General features: G+C 43.0%; 1 protein-coding gene across 1 annotated transcript; it reads right to left on the reverse strand.

Annotated features, from left to right (window-relative positions):
• Window positions 1-1,781: 1,781 nt before the first annotated feature.
• On the reverse strand, window positions 1,782-13,238 carry LOC309395043 (tubulin alpha-8 chain). Its single transcript, XM_081958802.1, has 5 exons — window positions 13,103-13,238; window positions 9,578-9,800; window positions 7,265-7,413; window positions 4,684-5,364; window positions 1,782-2,226 (listed from the first exon to the last, which is right to left on the reverse strand). Exons 1-5 carry the CDS (start codon window positions 13,103-13,105, stop codon window positions 1,933-1,935), a joined length of 1,350 nt encoding a protein of 449 aa, XP_081814928.1. The 5' UTR covers window positions 13,106-13,238; the 3' UTR covers window positions 1,782-1,932.
• Window positions 13,239-14,570: the final 1,332 nt, after the last annotated feature.

Here is a 14,570-nt window from a genome sequence, read left to right on the forward strand (position 1 = left end):
ACAAATTTCCGCTACTGGTTCTCTAGAACCTGTCAGAACTGGCTGAGTACCACCTCTGGTTTAGATATTCTTCAAGGGCAGCCCCATGTAGAATATATTGCAATAGTCCGGCTGGAAGTTGACAATTGAATAGGATCCCTGGATCCAAGAATGGGCCCAATTGGTACACAATACAAAGTTGTGCAAAAGGCAGTCGTAACTGCCACAAGCAGGAGTCATGAATCCAGAAGATCCCCCAGGTTGTGCATAAAGTCTGCTTTTAAAAATATACTTTTAAGTAATATCAGGGTATATTAAAGCTCCTTTGTTAATCTTATGAAGCTGCTTCTCTGTGATCTTTTGCAAATACTCAGTGTAAATGTGCACAACCAACTATCCTTGCTTCCAGTGTCTTTCACACCAAAGAATAGCAATAGCAATAGCACTTAGACTTATATACCGCTTTACAGTGCTGTACAGCCCTCTCTAAGCAGTTTACAGAATCAGCCTATTGCCCCCAGCAATCTGGGTCCTCATTTTACTGACCTTGGAAGGATGGAAGGCGAGTCAACCTTGAGCCTGGTGAGATTCGATCTGCCAAACTGCAGGCAGCTGGCAGTTAGCAGAAGCAGCTTGCAATACTGCATTCTAACCACTGCGCCATCAAGGCTCTTTCAACTGCAGTTTGCCCTCAATTTAGGAACATTCATTTAACAATGGTTTGAGATTATGGCTGCCTCAGAAAAAGTGACTCGTGGTCTGTCCTCAAAGTTATGACCATCGTACCACCTTCACATGATTGCCATGTGGGTGCTTGGCAACCAATTCAGAATTTACGATGGTTGCAGCCTCTTGCAATCATGTATTCGCAATTTATGACCTTCTCAGTCGGCTTTCGATAAACAATTGAGGAATCCAGATTCACTTAACAACCACAAATTGTTGTTAAGTGAAATGATAGTCAAATCGCGTCCAGCTGTGTGGTGACTTGCTTAACAACGGCACGGCTTAGTGAACAAATTTCAGTCTCGGTTGTGGCTGTAACTTGAGGACTACCTGTAATGTCTATAATGTGCTCGGCAGGCTGCATTTTTCTTGTGTTATACAGCTAGTCCTCAACTTATAACAGTTCATTTAACAATCATTCAAAGTTACAACAACCCTGAAAAAAGTGACATGATCGTTTTTCACACTTACAACTGATGCAGCATCCCCACTGGTGGTGGGTTCTGGGAGGTACGGCCCGGTACGGGCGTACTGGTGGGTAGCTGGGAGCAGTGTCCACCATACCGGAATGGTGACTCGTTTGGCCCACCCACCTGCCCGCGTTCCTTACTGGTTTTTGACGCAAATGGCGCGCACACAGCATGCTGCGCCTGCATGACCTCCACCGAGCAGCTGGGTGTCACAGGGCAGAGGTGTGTGCAGACATGCGCAATTCATGTGCCCGACTATGACGCCCGGCCCCAGTTGCGACGGGTTCCGGAACCCACCACTGATCCCCACTGTCACGTGATCAAAATTTGGATGCTTGGCATCTGACTCATATTTATGACGGGATCATATGATCACCTTTTGCAAACTTCTGATAAGCAAACTCAATGGGGAAACCAGATTCACTGAACAACTGTGTTACTAACTTAACAACTGCCATGATTCATTTAACAGCTCTGGCAATAAAGAGTATAAAAGGGGGGAACAACTCACAACTGTTTCACTTAGCAACAGAAACTTTGGGCTCCATTGTGGTCGTAAGCCGAGGACCACGTGTATGGCCTAAGAAAGAAAATGCAGGAAAACTCTTCACAGACTGATGATATATTTATATATGCTGCTGGAGTAGACAAGAATGCAATTGATTAAGCTCCACTACTATGCTTCTTTCATCCATCAAAGACTGGGGAGAACTTCATTTGTGGCCCAAATACACACAGCTAGGGGCCATTTATATTTTCAAAATTCTTCCGCATCATTTTCTTCTTCCAAAGAATCCGTGCCAACTTCCTCATAGTCTTTCTCCAATGCAGCTAAATCTTCCCGAGCCTCCGAAAACTCTCCTTCCTCCATGCCTTCACCAACATACCAGTGAACAAAGGCTCGCTTGGCGTACATCAAATCAAACTTGTGGTCCAACCTGGCCCAGGCTTCAGCGATGGCAGTGGTATTGCTCAGCATGCAAACAGCTCGCTGCACTTGAGCAAGGTCACCTCCGGGCACTATGGTTGGGGGCTGATAATTGATGCCAACCTGGAAAACAGAAGGAGAGATAAGATCATTCAAAATGGCCTTAATAGGAAGAGTAGAATGGCGGGGGGAGAGCAATGAGAAATCTGAACTACCGTATTTTTCAGAGTATAAGACAAGATTTTGAAGAGGTAAATTCAAAAGAAAGTTTTTGCACTCTGCAGACCTCCCCAAAACAGTTCGTTTTTTGTCAAAAAAGAGCCTGCAGAGCTTTTAGGAGGCTTATAGTGTGCTCCTGGAGGCTGGGGAGGGCACAAACGAGCAAAAAATGGCCCATTTTTCACTCATTTTGCCCTCCCCAGTCCCCAGGAGCACTCTGGAAGCCTCCTAAAGGCAATGCATGGCCATTTTGGTGAAGGGGGCAGGGTTTCAGGAGGCCAAAAATGCTGTGTATAAGACGCACCCAGATTTTCACACTCTTTTTTTGAGGGAAAAGGGTGCGTCTTATACTCCGAAAAATAAGGTAGGGAGATTCTGATGACACTGCAACAAATTTATTCCCATAATTTCCTCTAATAGCTAACCTGAGCAATGCCATATTTCAATTACTTTAGAGAAAAATAATAATGGCACAGTGTCAGTTAAGATGCTGGGTTTGTCAGCTGGAAAGTCAGCACTGCAGCCCATGTTCGAGACCCAAATGCCACGGGTGAGCTCCCGTCCTCACCCCAGCTCCTGCCAACCTAGCAGTTCGAAAGCATGCAAATGCGAGTAGATAAGTAGGTACCATTTCAGTGGGAAGGTAATAGTGCTCCATGATGTCATACTGGCCACACGACCATAGAATGAACACCACCCCCTGCAATGGATAATGACTAGCAGAATAAAATCCAGAAGAAGGAAAAGTAACTTCAGGATATTTTTGCTGTGCGAAAGCCTGTGATGTTAAAAAGAAAATATTTGCATCTCTGCTAAAATTGATTGCTAAAGGCTAAGGATATGGACTCTCCAACCAAAGGCTGTTTTTGACAAACCCCGAGTCGATCAAGATAGAAATAATAAGATCATGCTTGTTTAAAAGACCTTTTTACAACACTTTACACATACTACGTTTGGGGACAAAGTATTGGGTTTTATAAATATACAGTATTTACAACGACAAAAGCTAAAACAGTCAGAAGATAATATTCTTTTGAACTGAAACTATATGAAGTCTTCTTCTTTCACTTGATTACCATTGAGTTTAAGACACAACAGTCTTTGGCAACTTTCAGAACTTTCAACTGGCTGAGAAATTCTGAGAATTGAAGTCCACCCATCTGAAAGTTACTGAAGTTGAGAAATACTGGAATAGAAGATGACATACTGTTTTCACCATGGTTGCTTCCTCTCAAAGCCCTCTATGTTTCATCAAGTACATAGTGAAATCATCCCCCCCACTGTAGCAGGTGACCAAGCTGAACGCAAGGGAGGAGTCAAACTCGTCATCAGTCTTGAGTCCCTTTACACCCACAAGAGCGCTACTAAGTCCAGCCCACCGTGAATTCTGTTGACTCTTATCTACTGCAAATTTGCTTTGACTGTTAGTGGTTCACATTCTTGTAGAGAGATTTAGCATACAATAGTCAAGTGCTGAAAATTCAGACACTTAGCAACTGGCGTATACCGTATTTTTCAGAGTATAAGACCACCTTCCCCCCCCTAAAAGAGCATGGAAATGTTGGTGCGTCTTATACACCGAATAAAGCCATTTTTGGCCTCTCGAAGGCCCACCCCCACATCTCAATTTTGCGAAAAATGGGAGGCGTTTTTCCCTTCTTTGCAGCCCCCAGGAGCACTCTGCAGGCTTCAGCAAGCTGGGGGAAGGGGAAAATGCTCCTGTTTTGGGGGAAAACAGTCCATTTTTCCACCCACCTGACTGGACGTCATCACGCAGAAGGACCTGCGCATGAGCTGCAGGTCCTGCACATGCACAGAGGCGGCTCGTACGAGCAAAGCAAGCACGCACACTCTCCACATTTGTGAACCAGTAGCGAAGGTAACTTGATTTCACCCCTGCTGTATTACTGTTGTTCTTCTCTTCCTTCCTAGTACCCATCTCTTCCCGCTTATGAATATAATCATGTTGCTTGTATCTTTACAATTTATATTGTTTTGTTTCCTAGTATAATTTGATTGCTTATTAGTAACCTATGACTATCACTAAGTGCTGTATCTTATGATTCTTGATGAATGTATTCTACTTTATTTTTCTTATGTACACTGAGAGCATTTGCATCAAAGACAAATTCCTTGTGTGTCCAATCACATTTGGCCAATAAAGAATTCTATTCCATTCCATTCCATTCCATTCCATTCCATTCCATTCTATTCTATTCTATTCTACTCTACTCTACTCTATTCTATTCTAAATTGATGTTACTTACATTTAATACTTACCTTGGGACATGGATTATACCCATTACGTCAATGTGCATCTTTTTAAGACAGAAGGAAGATATTTCATTATTTGCTCCTCACCTTGAAGCCAGTTGGACACCAGTCCACGAACTGGATTGTCCTTTTAGTCTTGATAGCAGCGATTGCGACATTGACATCTTTGGGCACCACATCTCCACGGTAGAGCATGCAGCAAGCCATGTACTTGCCATGTCGGGGGTCACATTTGACCATCTGGTTGTTGACCTCAAAACAGGAGCTGGTGATCTCGGCCACGGAGAGCTGCTCGTGGTAGGCCTTCTCAGAGGAGATGATGGGCGCATAGGTCACCAAGGGGAAGTGGATGCGAGGGTAGGGCACCAGGTTGGTCTGGAATTCAGTCAGGTCCACATTGAGGGCACCATCGAAGCGCAAGGAGGCAGTGATGGAGGAGACAATCTGGCTGATGAGACGGTTCAGGTTGGTGTACGTGGGGCGTTCAATGTCCAAATTACGACGGCAGATGTCATAGATGGCCTCATTGTCCACCATGAAGGCACAGTCAGAGTGTTCCAAGGTGGTGTGGGTGGTCAGGATAGAATTGTAGGGCTCCACCACTGCTGTGGACACTTGAGGGGCTGGATAGATAGCAAACTCCAGTTTGGACTTCTTGCCGTAATCCACGGACAAGCGCTCCATCAACAAGGAGGTGAAACCTGAGCCCGTTCCTCCTCCAAAACTGTGGAAAATCAGGAATCCTTGTAAACCTGAGCAGGAATCGGTCTACAAAGAATTACAATCCAAGGTGAGCTATGTGTATCTCAACCATTCTTTTTAGCCCAATCAGTATATATGCAAAGACCATTTCTACAATTCCAAATCTAATCCGAAATCTAGTTCATTGCTATGGCTTTGTGCCAATGATCCTATGCTTAGGCACATGCAGCCAAACAGATCTGAGTCTATATAATTACCTTGCTGTATGCCACAGGTATTCTTGGAGCATTGGAAGTAAATTATCCACTATTTTTAATACTTAGCATACAAATATTTTATGAATTTAAGAATCGGTAAGGATGTCTCCATGGGACCCTTTAAAACAAGTCTTTTAATTCTTTACAAAAAGTAGTAGTTTCAGTGGCAGTTTACCAAAATCGGAAATCCAGTGGTACTGTGAGTTTTCAATAAGAACCTACATTATGGTGAGCAAATGTTTTGAATGAAAACTTGTTTATTAATAGCATTTTTTCATGCATGGCACCTTTCCAAAATAGATTACAGCCATTCTTAATCACTAATCCTTTAAATCAGTGGTAGTCAACCTGGTCCCTACCGCCCACTAGTGGGCGTTCCAGCTTTCATGGTGGGCGGTAGGGGTTTGCTGTAACTCTTGCTTTATACATTTTATAAAGTTACTTCCCTTCTTTATAAATCACCATTACTATGGAACCGGTGGGCGGTTAGAAAACTTTACTACTAACAGAGACACAAAAGTGGGCGGTAGGTATAAAAAGGTTGACTACCCCTGCTTTAAATGTTAAGATAGCTGTGTGCAGGGGTGGGTTCCTGCCAGTTCTAACCTCTTCTATAGAAGAGGTTCCATAAATCTACAGTGCCGTTTAGAACCGGTTCCAGCTCCCTTCCCCCGCCCGTCCACATATCATCAAGATGAAGAGCGAGAGGAGGAATTCTGGGAGTTGAAGTCCACAAGTCTTAAAGCTGTCAAGTTTGAACACCCCTGGAGGTTTTTCCCTAAAGGGTTAAGGGTGCAAGGGTCTTGTAATTTGACAGCTTTAAGACCTGCACACTTCAATGCCAGAGTTCCTGAGCCAACATGACTGTAGGAGGAATTCTGGGAGTTTAAGTCCACAAGCTGTCAAGTTTGAACACCCCTGGGGTTTTTTTTCCTAAAGGGTTAGGGGTGCAAGGGTCTTGTAACTTGACAGCTTTAAGACTTGCGTGCTTCAAATGCCAGAGTTTCTGAGCCAACATTTTGGTTGCTAAGCAAGAGCATTGTTAAGCGAGTTTCACCCCATTTTGCAAGTTGGCCACACCTACCCAGTCACATGACTGCCAAGCCACTCCCACTCAGTCACATGGCTGGCAAGCCACTGCCATCCGCTCACATGGCCGGCAAGCCACTCCCACAAAGCAGGCCACACCTACAGAAGAGGTTCTAAAAAAAATTGAAACCCACCACTGGCTGTGTGATACAGGTAGTCCTTGACTTACACCAGTTCATTTAGTGACCGGGTAAAGTTACAACATCACTGAGAAAACTCCTTATGATTGTTTTATGATTGCACAGGCACGCAGCACGCACATGTGTTGTAACGTCAAATGACGCTTCCGCAAGCCTCTGCAACGCTTCAGCTGTTCCACGGAGCATCGCATAGGCGCCAACAGATAAAGCACTGGTAAGGAGCATGGGCGGGCGGGTTGGCCCTCCGGAGCACCATACTGGAACGGTATTCGGGGCTCCGGGCAGGATCCGGTACGCCTGTAGAGGCACATACCGCCTGCAACCCACCACTGTTCTGCATATTAATACAGCTCGTGGCATATCCAACTGGCATGACTGGAACTGGACTTCCTATCATTAGATTTCTGCCTCTAGGCCTAGATTTGCACCGAATGTCTGCCTCAAAACCATGTCACTTTTAATTGTCACGCATGTGCTTACCAGCTTGCGAATACGATCCAGCACCATATCAATGCTCTCCTTCCCAATGGTGTAGTGGCCACGGGCATAGTTATTAGCGGCATCCTCTTTGCCAGTGATCAGCTGCTCTGGGTGGAAAAGTTGGCGGTAAGCGCCAGCCCGTACTTCATCTGTTAAGAAATGGAAATATATTGTGACAAACATAAGACATTTTTTTTTATAATCGTGATACGTTCCTTCCTAATTGACTTCTGACACCACCTTTGTTTGCTAAATGACAGAAGCTTTTGTGGGTTATTTTGGCTCTAACGTCATTTGAAATGATTCCCGGCACAGATTATTAACATCAAATATGATCTTGCTTAATTCTTAGTATTCTGACCCAGGCTTCCTTAAAAAGCAAGAAGCAGAGTCTTGGTCCCCTTTTATTTACATGACTGTGAATTCCTTTCATTTACCGTCAGCAAGGCTTAGCGAACAGTCTTTTCGAGGAATATTTATCAACACGAACCTTATCTCGTTTGGAGAACTGCCAGATAACTAGTTTCCAAATGCAGGGCAAGGCAAAACTGGGCACAGAGTCTCTTATAGTCACAAACAGAACTTACCATTCTTGAAACGACTGAATGAATTGTTTCCTGCAAAAGCCCACTCCCTATTCATTCCTCTTTTGTTTCCTATGGGAGGGGCCAATCACCTCCAAGGTGTGGCTTTTATCCTAAGTCGACCCTGCTGTCTTAGTTGCTCTTGTCTTCTGGCAGCTCTGCGCATGCCCCCAGGACTGGCCCGTGCTCCTCCCCAACCTCCTCACTGTCCGACCCTGCTGCCAACTCCACAGGCCGCCAGCGGGCCACAACATTAGGAATGTATAAAATTGAATGGTTATGTTAGCCATGTCAAAAAGGATCGTAATTTATACAAAACTATTTTTAAAGGTATTTGTATTGTAATGTTTTAAATTTTCAATAGAAGTTTTTTTTTCAAAAAATAAAAAATAAACTAGACATTTAGATATCTAACATATTAAAAAGCTCTGCCAAGTAAAATCCTGTCCCAGATGGATATAATGAAATATTCACACAAGGTAGCCAGAAGGATGCCCTTTTCTTTTTCTGTTTACTCTTTCAAAATTCAGGAGAAACAAATTCTCTCATATTTCAAAATCCAAAATATATAACTACCAGAGCAGAGGTAGAAGCACCCTACAATAATTATAATAATAAAACAAGGGCCTTGTATAAATTGTTGTTCCAAAGCCTGTATCAACCTCTATTAATAGTAATATTGGTGTTAGGGTATATAGTATATAGAATATAATAGAATAGAATGGAATAGAATGGAATGGAATGGAATAAATAATAATGTTATGACTAAAGAGCTAAAATGGAAACCCAATTCATTAAATTAGGAACATGCAAACAGGTACGTTCCCAACATTTATTAAAAATGGTACATAATTGAATTTCTTTCAATATACTCATGTAATGGAAAGTATGGAATTAAAGTGAACCAGAGTACAATTATCTATTTTAATAATTTTCTGTGTATGAGATTAAACATTAGAGGCAAACATTTGTAGAGCATATGTGTGGAACTTGGACTATAGATCGTGTTCCTCTAATCTTTAACTACACAGTATAATTAGTCAAAGTTAAGTCAGTCAACTAATTTTAGAAGCAAGAAAGGGCAGCATACGCTGGTCTATTTTTTCCTGCCAGGGAGGGGGAGGGAAGGCATACACGTAAGTGTTTTTTGTTTTTGTTTTGCATCAGGTATCCAAATTACCTGATTGGATATTATTTTTTTATTTATTCAGTTAATCGTTTGATCTTAATTCAGTCGAGATCCCCAGTAGTTAAAACCGTGATATTTATCCTCTCCTTCCCGGTTAAGATAGAAAAAGGTTAGCTCTGTAAAAATACCAGCAAGTGAGAAGTTCGCCCTGACAACCAAATTAAATTGCTGCAAAAGAAAATAAAAACAATTTTCAGCATAAATAGGCTTATGGGATTGGTTTTAGCACGAATCATTTTTTTCTTTTTGCCTCAGCATATGCTCAGAAGTGCTTTGATTGTAGATATCTTCTTAGCACCTTGTTTCCCCCAGATCTCAAGGACGTTTCTGGTATAGAATTCTGCAAAGTAGGACCAGATGGCTGAAGACATCCTGTCAAATGTTGGGGTCTTTTTTTTCCCCATCCTTGAATTTGCCATCAGAAGTCACCCTTCCATAACTGGTAAAAGACTAGGATACCTGATTTCTCCCCTCTTTCTCCAGCACTGCAAATGTTCAATAACTGCCATTCTATTTGCCACCACTCATGATTTCACTGACCTACTACTGTGGGTTCTAGGTCCACCATAACAGCTCGTGGCACGTGCTTCCCGGTGCGAGTTTCACTGAAGAATGTGGTAAAGGAGTCATCGTTATTAAACTTGTTGGGTTCGGCCTGGAAGGTGCCATCTGGCTGGATGGCGTGTTCCAGACAGAACAGCTCCCAGCATGCATTACCAATCTGAACTCCAGCTTGTCCAACATGAACCGAGATGCATTCACGCTGTGAGGGGAAAAAATAAAGAGAAGATTAGAAGAACAGGAGGCATACAATGCCCATTTATCCCCCCTTCCCACTCTTCTAGAGAAAACTATCATTGGGCCTTCAGGGATAGAGGACTTCTTATTGTCAATTGTTCGATCCAACTTGGAACTCTTAAGAGAATTTGGATGAATATCCCATCATTTCCACTTCATAACAAACAACTGGGTTGACTATGTCCACCAGATCATGTCCATCATCACAGTTGCAGGATACCATGTTGGAGAAGACTAATCTAGACAGTGATGTAAAATTTCTGAGCATCAATATCTGTGTAACCAAAATGAACAATATCTGTGTAACCCACTCAGGAAGAAGATAAAGATGCTAGCAGTCTTGGGAAAGCCCTTATTTTGAAGAAGTGCAAACAATATTGATAAGAGTAACCATCACTTGCAAAATGCAATGAGGACCAAGATTAAATTTTGGCCATAAAATGCTGTTGGTCTGTTAGAGAATAACAGCGGTGAAGAGGAACATAGAATATTCCTACACTGGGCTGGCCCAATGTTTTTATTGCGGTGATTAGTCTGTAAATAATTAAATTATGAGTGCTATTTCAATGATAGAGGCAGTGGTTAGGGCACTTGGCCAAAAACTCTGTGAGTTCTTCTCCCACCTTAGGCAAAAGACAACTGGACAACCTCTCAGCCCTAGGAAACAGACAATGGCAATCTACTTTCAAAATCTGGGCCACAGCCAGCGTACATTTTTTTCCAGCAAAAATAACATCATCATCATCATCATCATCATCATCATCATCATCATCATCATCATCATAACAATAACAATAATAACAAGAAGAAGAAGAAGAAGAAGAAGAAGAAGAAGAAGAAGAAGAAGAAGAAGAAGAAGAAGAAGAAAAATGAAACAGTGAGCATTTTTCAGGATTTATTCAACATTCTTAGGTTTCATCTGCATACAAAAAGCAGATTTAATATCATACAGATTGTGATAAATCTCAATCCCGTAATATGCGTAATGGGTTTGTTTTTATTTCTGCCTGGCTCTTAACTTAGCTAAATGATATTACTGCATGAACTGTAACTTAAGAAGGTTGTGGTCTTCGGATTCCTTAACCCATATGATTGATAGGAAGAGTGGCAATGCTTCCCTCCCCACCCCCCATCCATTTTTTTTTGTTTTGTTATTTCTATTCCATATGTTTAACTTAAGAAATTAATACTGGCCAGAGTCATCACACATTTACTGGCTATAAAGATCAGGTTAAAACCATGCGAAATGAAGTTGATTACAGTTTTTTAAAAAAATTTAAGTTTCTCTTTTGTTTCTTGCAAAACTTCCAGTTTAGCAATTTGGAGTCATCAAAGTTGGATGGGAGGAAGGGACAGAAAGCCGGAAAATAGATTAACTTTCAAGGTTACCTAACAAAGAACAAATTAGTTCATGGTTTTAGTTCACGTTCTAGGCTACATCATATAGTCAAGTAGTCGGCCTGGTGGTTAGTAAGTAGTAGGAACCCTTTTATAGGAAAAAGAAATGTGTTGCTTTGAGCTGTGATGTTTAAGTACAGATTGCTTGCTAAGCCATAGTGATCCAAATCACACAGGCTAAAATCGTATTCTCATCTTATCCAACTTCTTCGGGGCACCTTATGATACTTGAGGTTATGCTGGTGGATTTTGGTGGTTGTTTTGGATATTTGAAGGGTGGGGAAGGGTGGAGATGTAGTGGCTTGCTCTCATTCCCAAACATAAAGGTAAAGGTTCCCCTCACACATATGTGCTAGTCCAGCGATGGCGAACCTTTTTTGGCTCGCGTGCCACAAGTGGGGGGAGCGCAGGGGGGTCATGTGTGGGCGTGCCGCACCCATAATGCAATGTGCGACCCCCCCAGTGCGCATGCGTGCACAACGCGTGACCCCCCCATTTTTACATGCTTTTTTTGCCCTCCCCAGGCTCCAGAGGCTTTATAGGAGCCTGGGGAGGGCGAAAAGAGCCTCCCCCAACCCTCCCGGAGGCCCTCCGGAGGCTTCAGGGACCTTCTGGAGGCTTCCCTGAAGCCTTTGGAGGGTCATTTTAAGCGTTCCGAAGGCTTCAGGGAAGCCTCCAGACCAGGGGTGGGGAACCATGGCTCTTTTGCGACTTGTGGACTTCAACTCCCAGAATTCCAGAACCAACATAGCTGCCTCAGGAATTCTGGGAGTTGAAGTCCACAAGTCGCAAAAGAGCCATGGTTCCCCACCCCTGCTCCAGACAGTCCCTGAAGCCTCCGGGGGGCCTCCGGGGGGCGGGGGAGGCTCTTTTCACCCTCCCCAGGCTCCTATAAAGCCTCTGGAGGCTGGGGAGGGCAAAAAATGGCTTTTAAAAAGGTGAACTCAGCTGGCCAGCTGACAGGGCAGCGCCTCGCGTGCCCTGACAAATGGCTCCGCGTGCCACCTGTGGCACACGTGCCATAGGTTCGCCATCACTGTGCTAGTCATTCCCGATTCTAGGAGGCAGTACTAATCTCCGTTTCAAAGCCGAAGAGCCAGTGCTGTCCGAAGACATCTCCGTGGTCATGTAGCCGGCATGACTAAATGCCGAAGGCGCACGGAACACTGTTACCTTCCCACCAAAGGTGGTTCCTATTTTTCTACTTGCATTCGAACTGCTAGGTTGGCCGAAGCTGGGACAAGTAACAGGAGCTCACTCCATTACACGGCGCTAGGGATTCAAACCACTGAACTGCTGACCTCTCTGATCGACAAGCTCAGCGTCTTAGCCGCTGAGCCACCGCGTCCCTTCCCCAAACATAATACCACCCTAAAAGCTAAAAGAGGATACAAAAACCATGAGCAAGTATCTTCCAGTTATGGTGCCACAAAACTGGGCAACCTCTGGCAGCTTTCCAGAGGCTAGAAAGACAGACGTGAAACCTCTGATTCTTTAGAAGTTCTCCTACCTTGGCTTAGTGGAATGGGTGATCCCAGCCACCGTCATCTGGGCAGGTTATGAATTCTAGGTTTCCCACTTATTCTCAGGGTAGAGATTGCCATTTCTCTTGTTGCAATCCATCCTAAAGGTATTTTTTAAACTCAGGTTTGCTGCTGATTTCTGCTATTTCCTGTTTATTCCCAGGTAAGCATGCTTAGGATTGCACTGTTAACCACTTCAGCTTACTATGGAATCTATGCTAGAAAACACTACAGTCTGGCGAAGAAGTAATGCCTAACTCGTTTTGGGATATAAACATTACAACTTTTTAGAGCCAGTGGCTGTGAATTTCTTCATTCTTGTTTCCCCTCTGTTTCTTTGGCTTACCATAATGCTTTGTCTGATTGTGGCTTCTTTTCTTGATCAGGAGCTAGGTGATTTTGTTTCTGTTTTTCCTGTCTCTCCACAATTCCTTCTGCCACCCGTTGAGCTGTAATGAAGGAGGAGACTGGCACCAAGCACCTGTTGTTGCCTCTCAGTGTCACAGAGCAAGGGAGGGTAGAGGTCATAATTCCCAACATGTACACCCTCTGGACCAACTTACATCACCAGCCTCTGAGAGTCATAGCTGCAGTAGCTTCATTACGCCCAAAGGGGCACACATCCTAAAAATTCTAAATTATCCACTGTTGCCTGTATCTGTTTGCATTTCCAGCATTCTGGTGATCTGTTTGGAAACATTTTTGCTAGTCTTGGTGGGGGTAGATACCATCTATAGAACATTTTATATAAGTTTTCTCTATAAGCTGCTGACATTTTCAATTTATAATTTCCCCCTCACAATTTCTCCCACTTGTCTAACTCTATGGTGTAGCCGAATTTTTTTGCCCAAATTATGATAGTATCTTTTACTGTTTCTTCTTCCATTTTTAAACCTCAATAAATCATTATATAATTTTTAAATCAATTTTTCATCCATCCCCTGTAATAGCTTGTCTAATTCTTGTGATTCTTTATAAAACCCATAGTTCTCTGCATCCTTCTTATATCTCATCTGGATTTGCATAGAGGACCACCAGTCCAAAGCTATTCCCTGATTTTTTCAAATTCCTGTTTTGTTTTTAGCTTCATCTAATATATCTTTATAAATGATCCACTGTTTGGGTTTAATCTGCCCAGCCACGAGAAATAGTGGTCTTTAAATAAATTAAGATAAGATTGGATATCTTTATTATGGTCTTTGACCAGCCTTTCCAGTAAAAGACATAGCTTGATGCAACAATTTGTTATTGCAACATGAAGGAAAATAACAGAATAAAAACAAAATATCTAATTAAGGGTTTTGCACATTTGTAGAACTCGGTGAAGATATTTCGCTAAACTGGGCAAGGGTGTGGCCAGCCTGTGACGCATCTGGGCTGCAGACTGCGGGCTCCGGGCCGCAGGTGCCCTGTCCCCCTTATGTTAATTTAATCACATTCAGGCTCAATGTCTTAATTGTCTTAATTGAGTGGTCCTCATGAAATAAAATTGTTAATGATTTTGTGTTATGTAACTGAAGGTCTGTCATTCATTTAGGACTGCACTGGAAAGATTTTTTTTTTTTATTTCCCAGGAAGACCCACCAGTCAGATCCAGTTCCTGGATCTCACTTCTCAGCAAAAGCAGATGTCCTTGTTCCCCAAAACAGGGAAGAAACGAGCTAGGAAGCTTTCACAAGAGGCCCAAGTTGGAGTCATGCGTTGAATTAAGTCATGCTTGCTTGAGGCCTCAGATGATATGGGATGCCATCCACCATGACTTAACATTCTACAGGTCATCCTCTATTTATGACCAGTTGCTTAGCTGCTGTTTG

This window comes from Natrix helvetica (assembly GCF_964273705.1).
Source record: "Natrix helvetica genome assembly, chromosome: 6".
Taxonomy (NCBI): Eukaryota; Metazoa; Chordata; class Lepidosauria; order Squamata; family Natricidae; genus Natrix; species Natrix helvetica.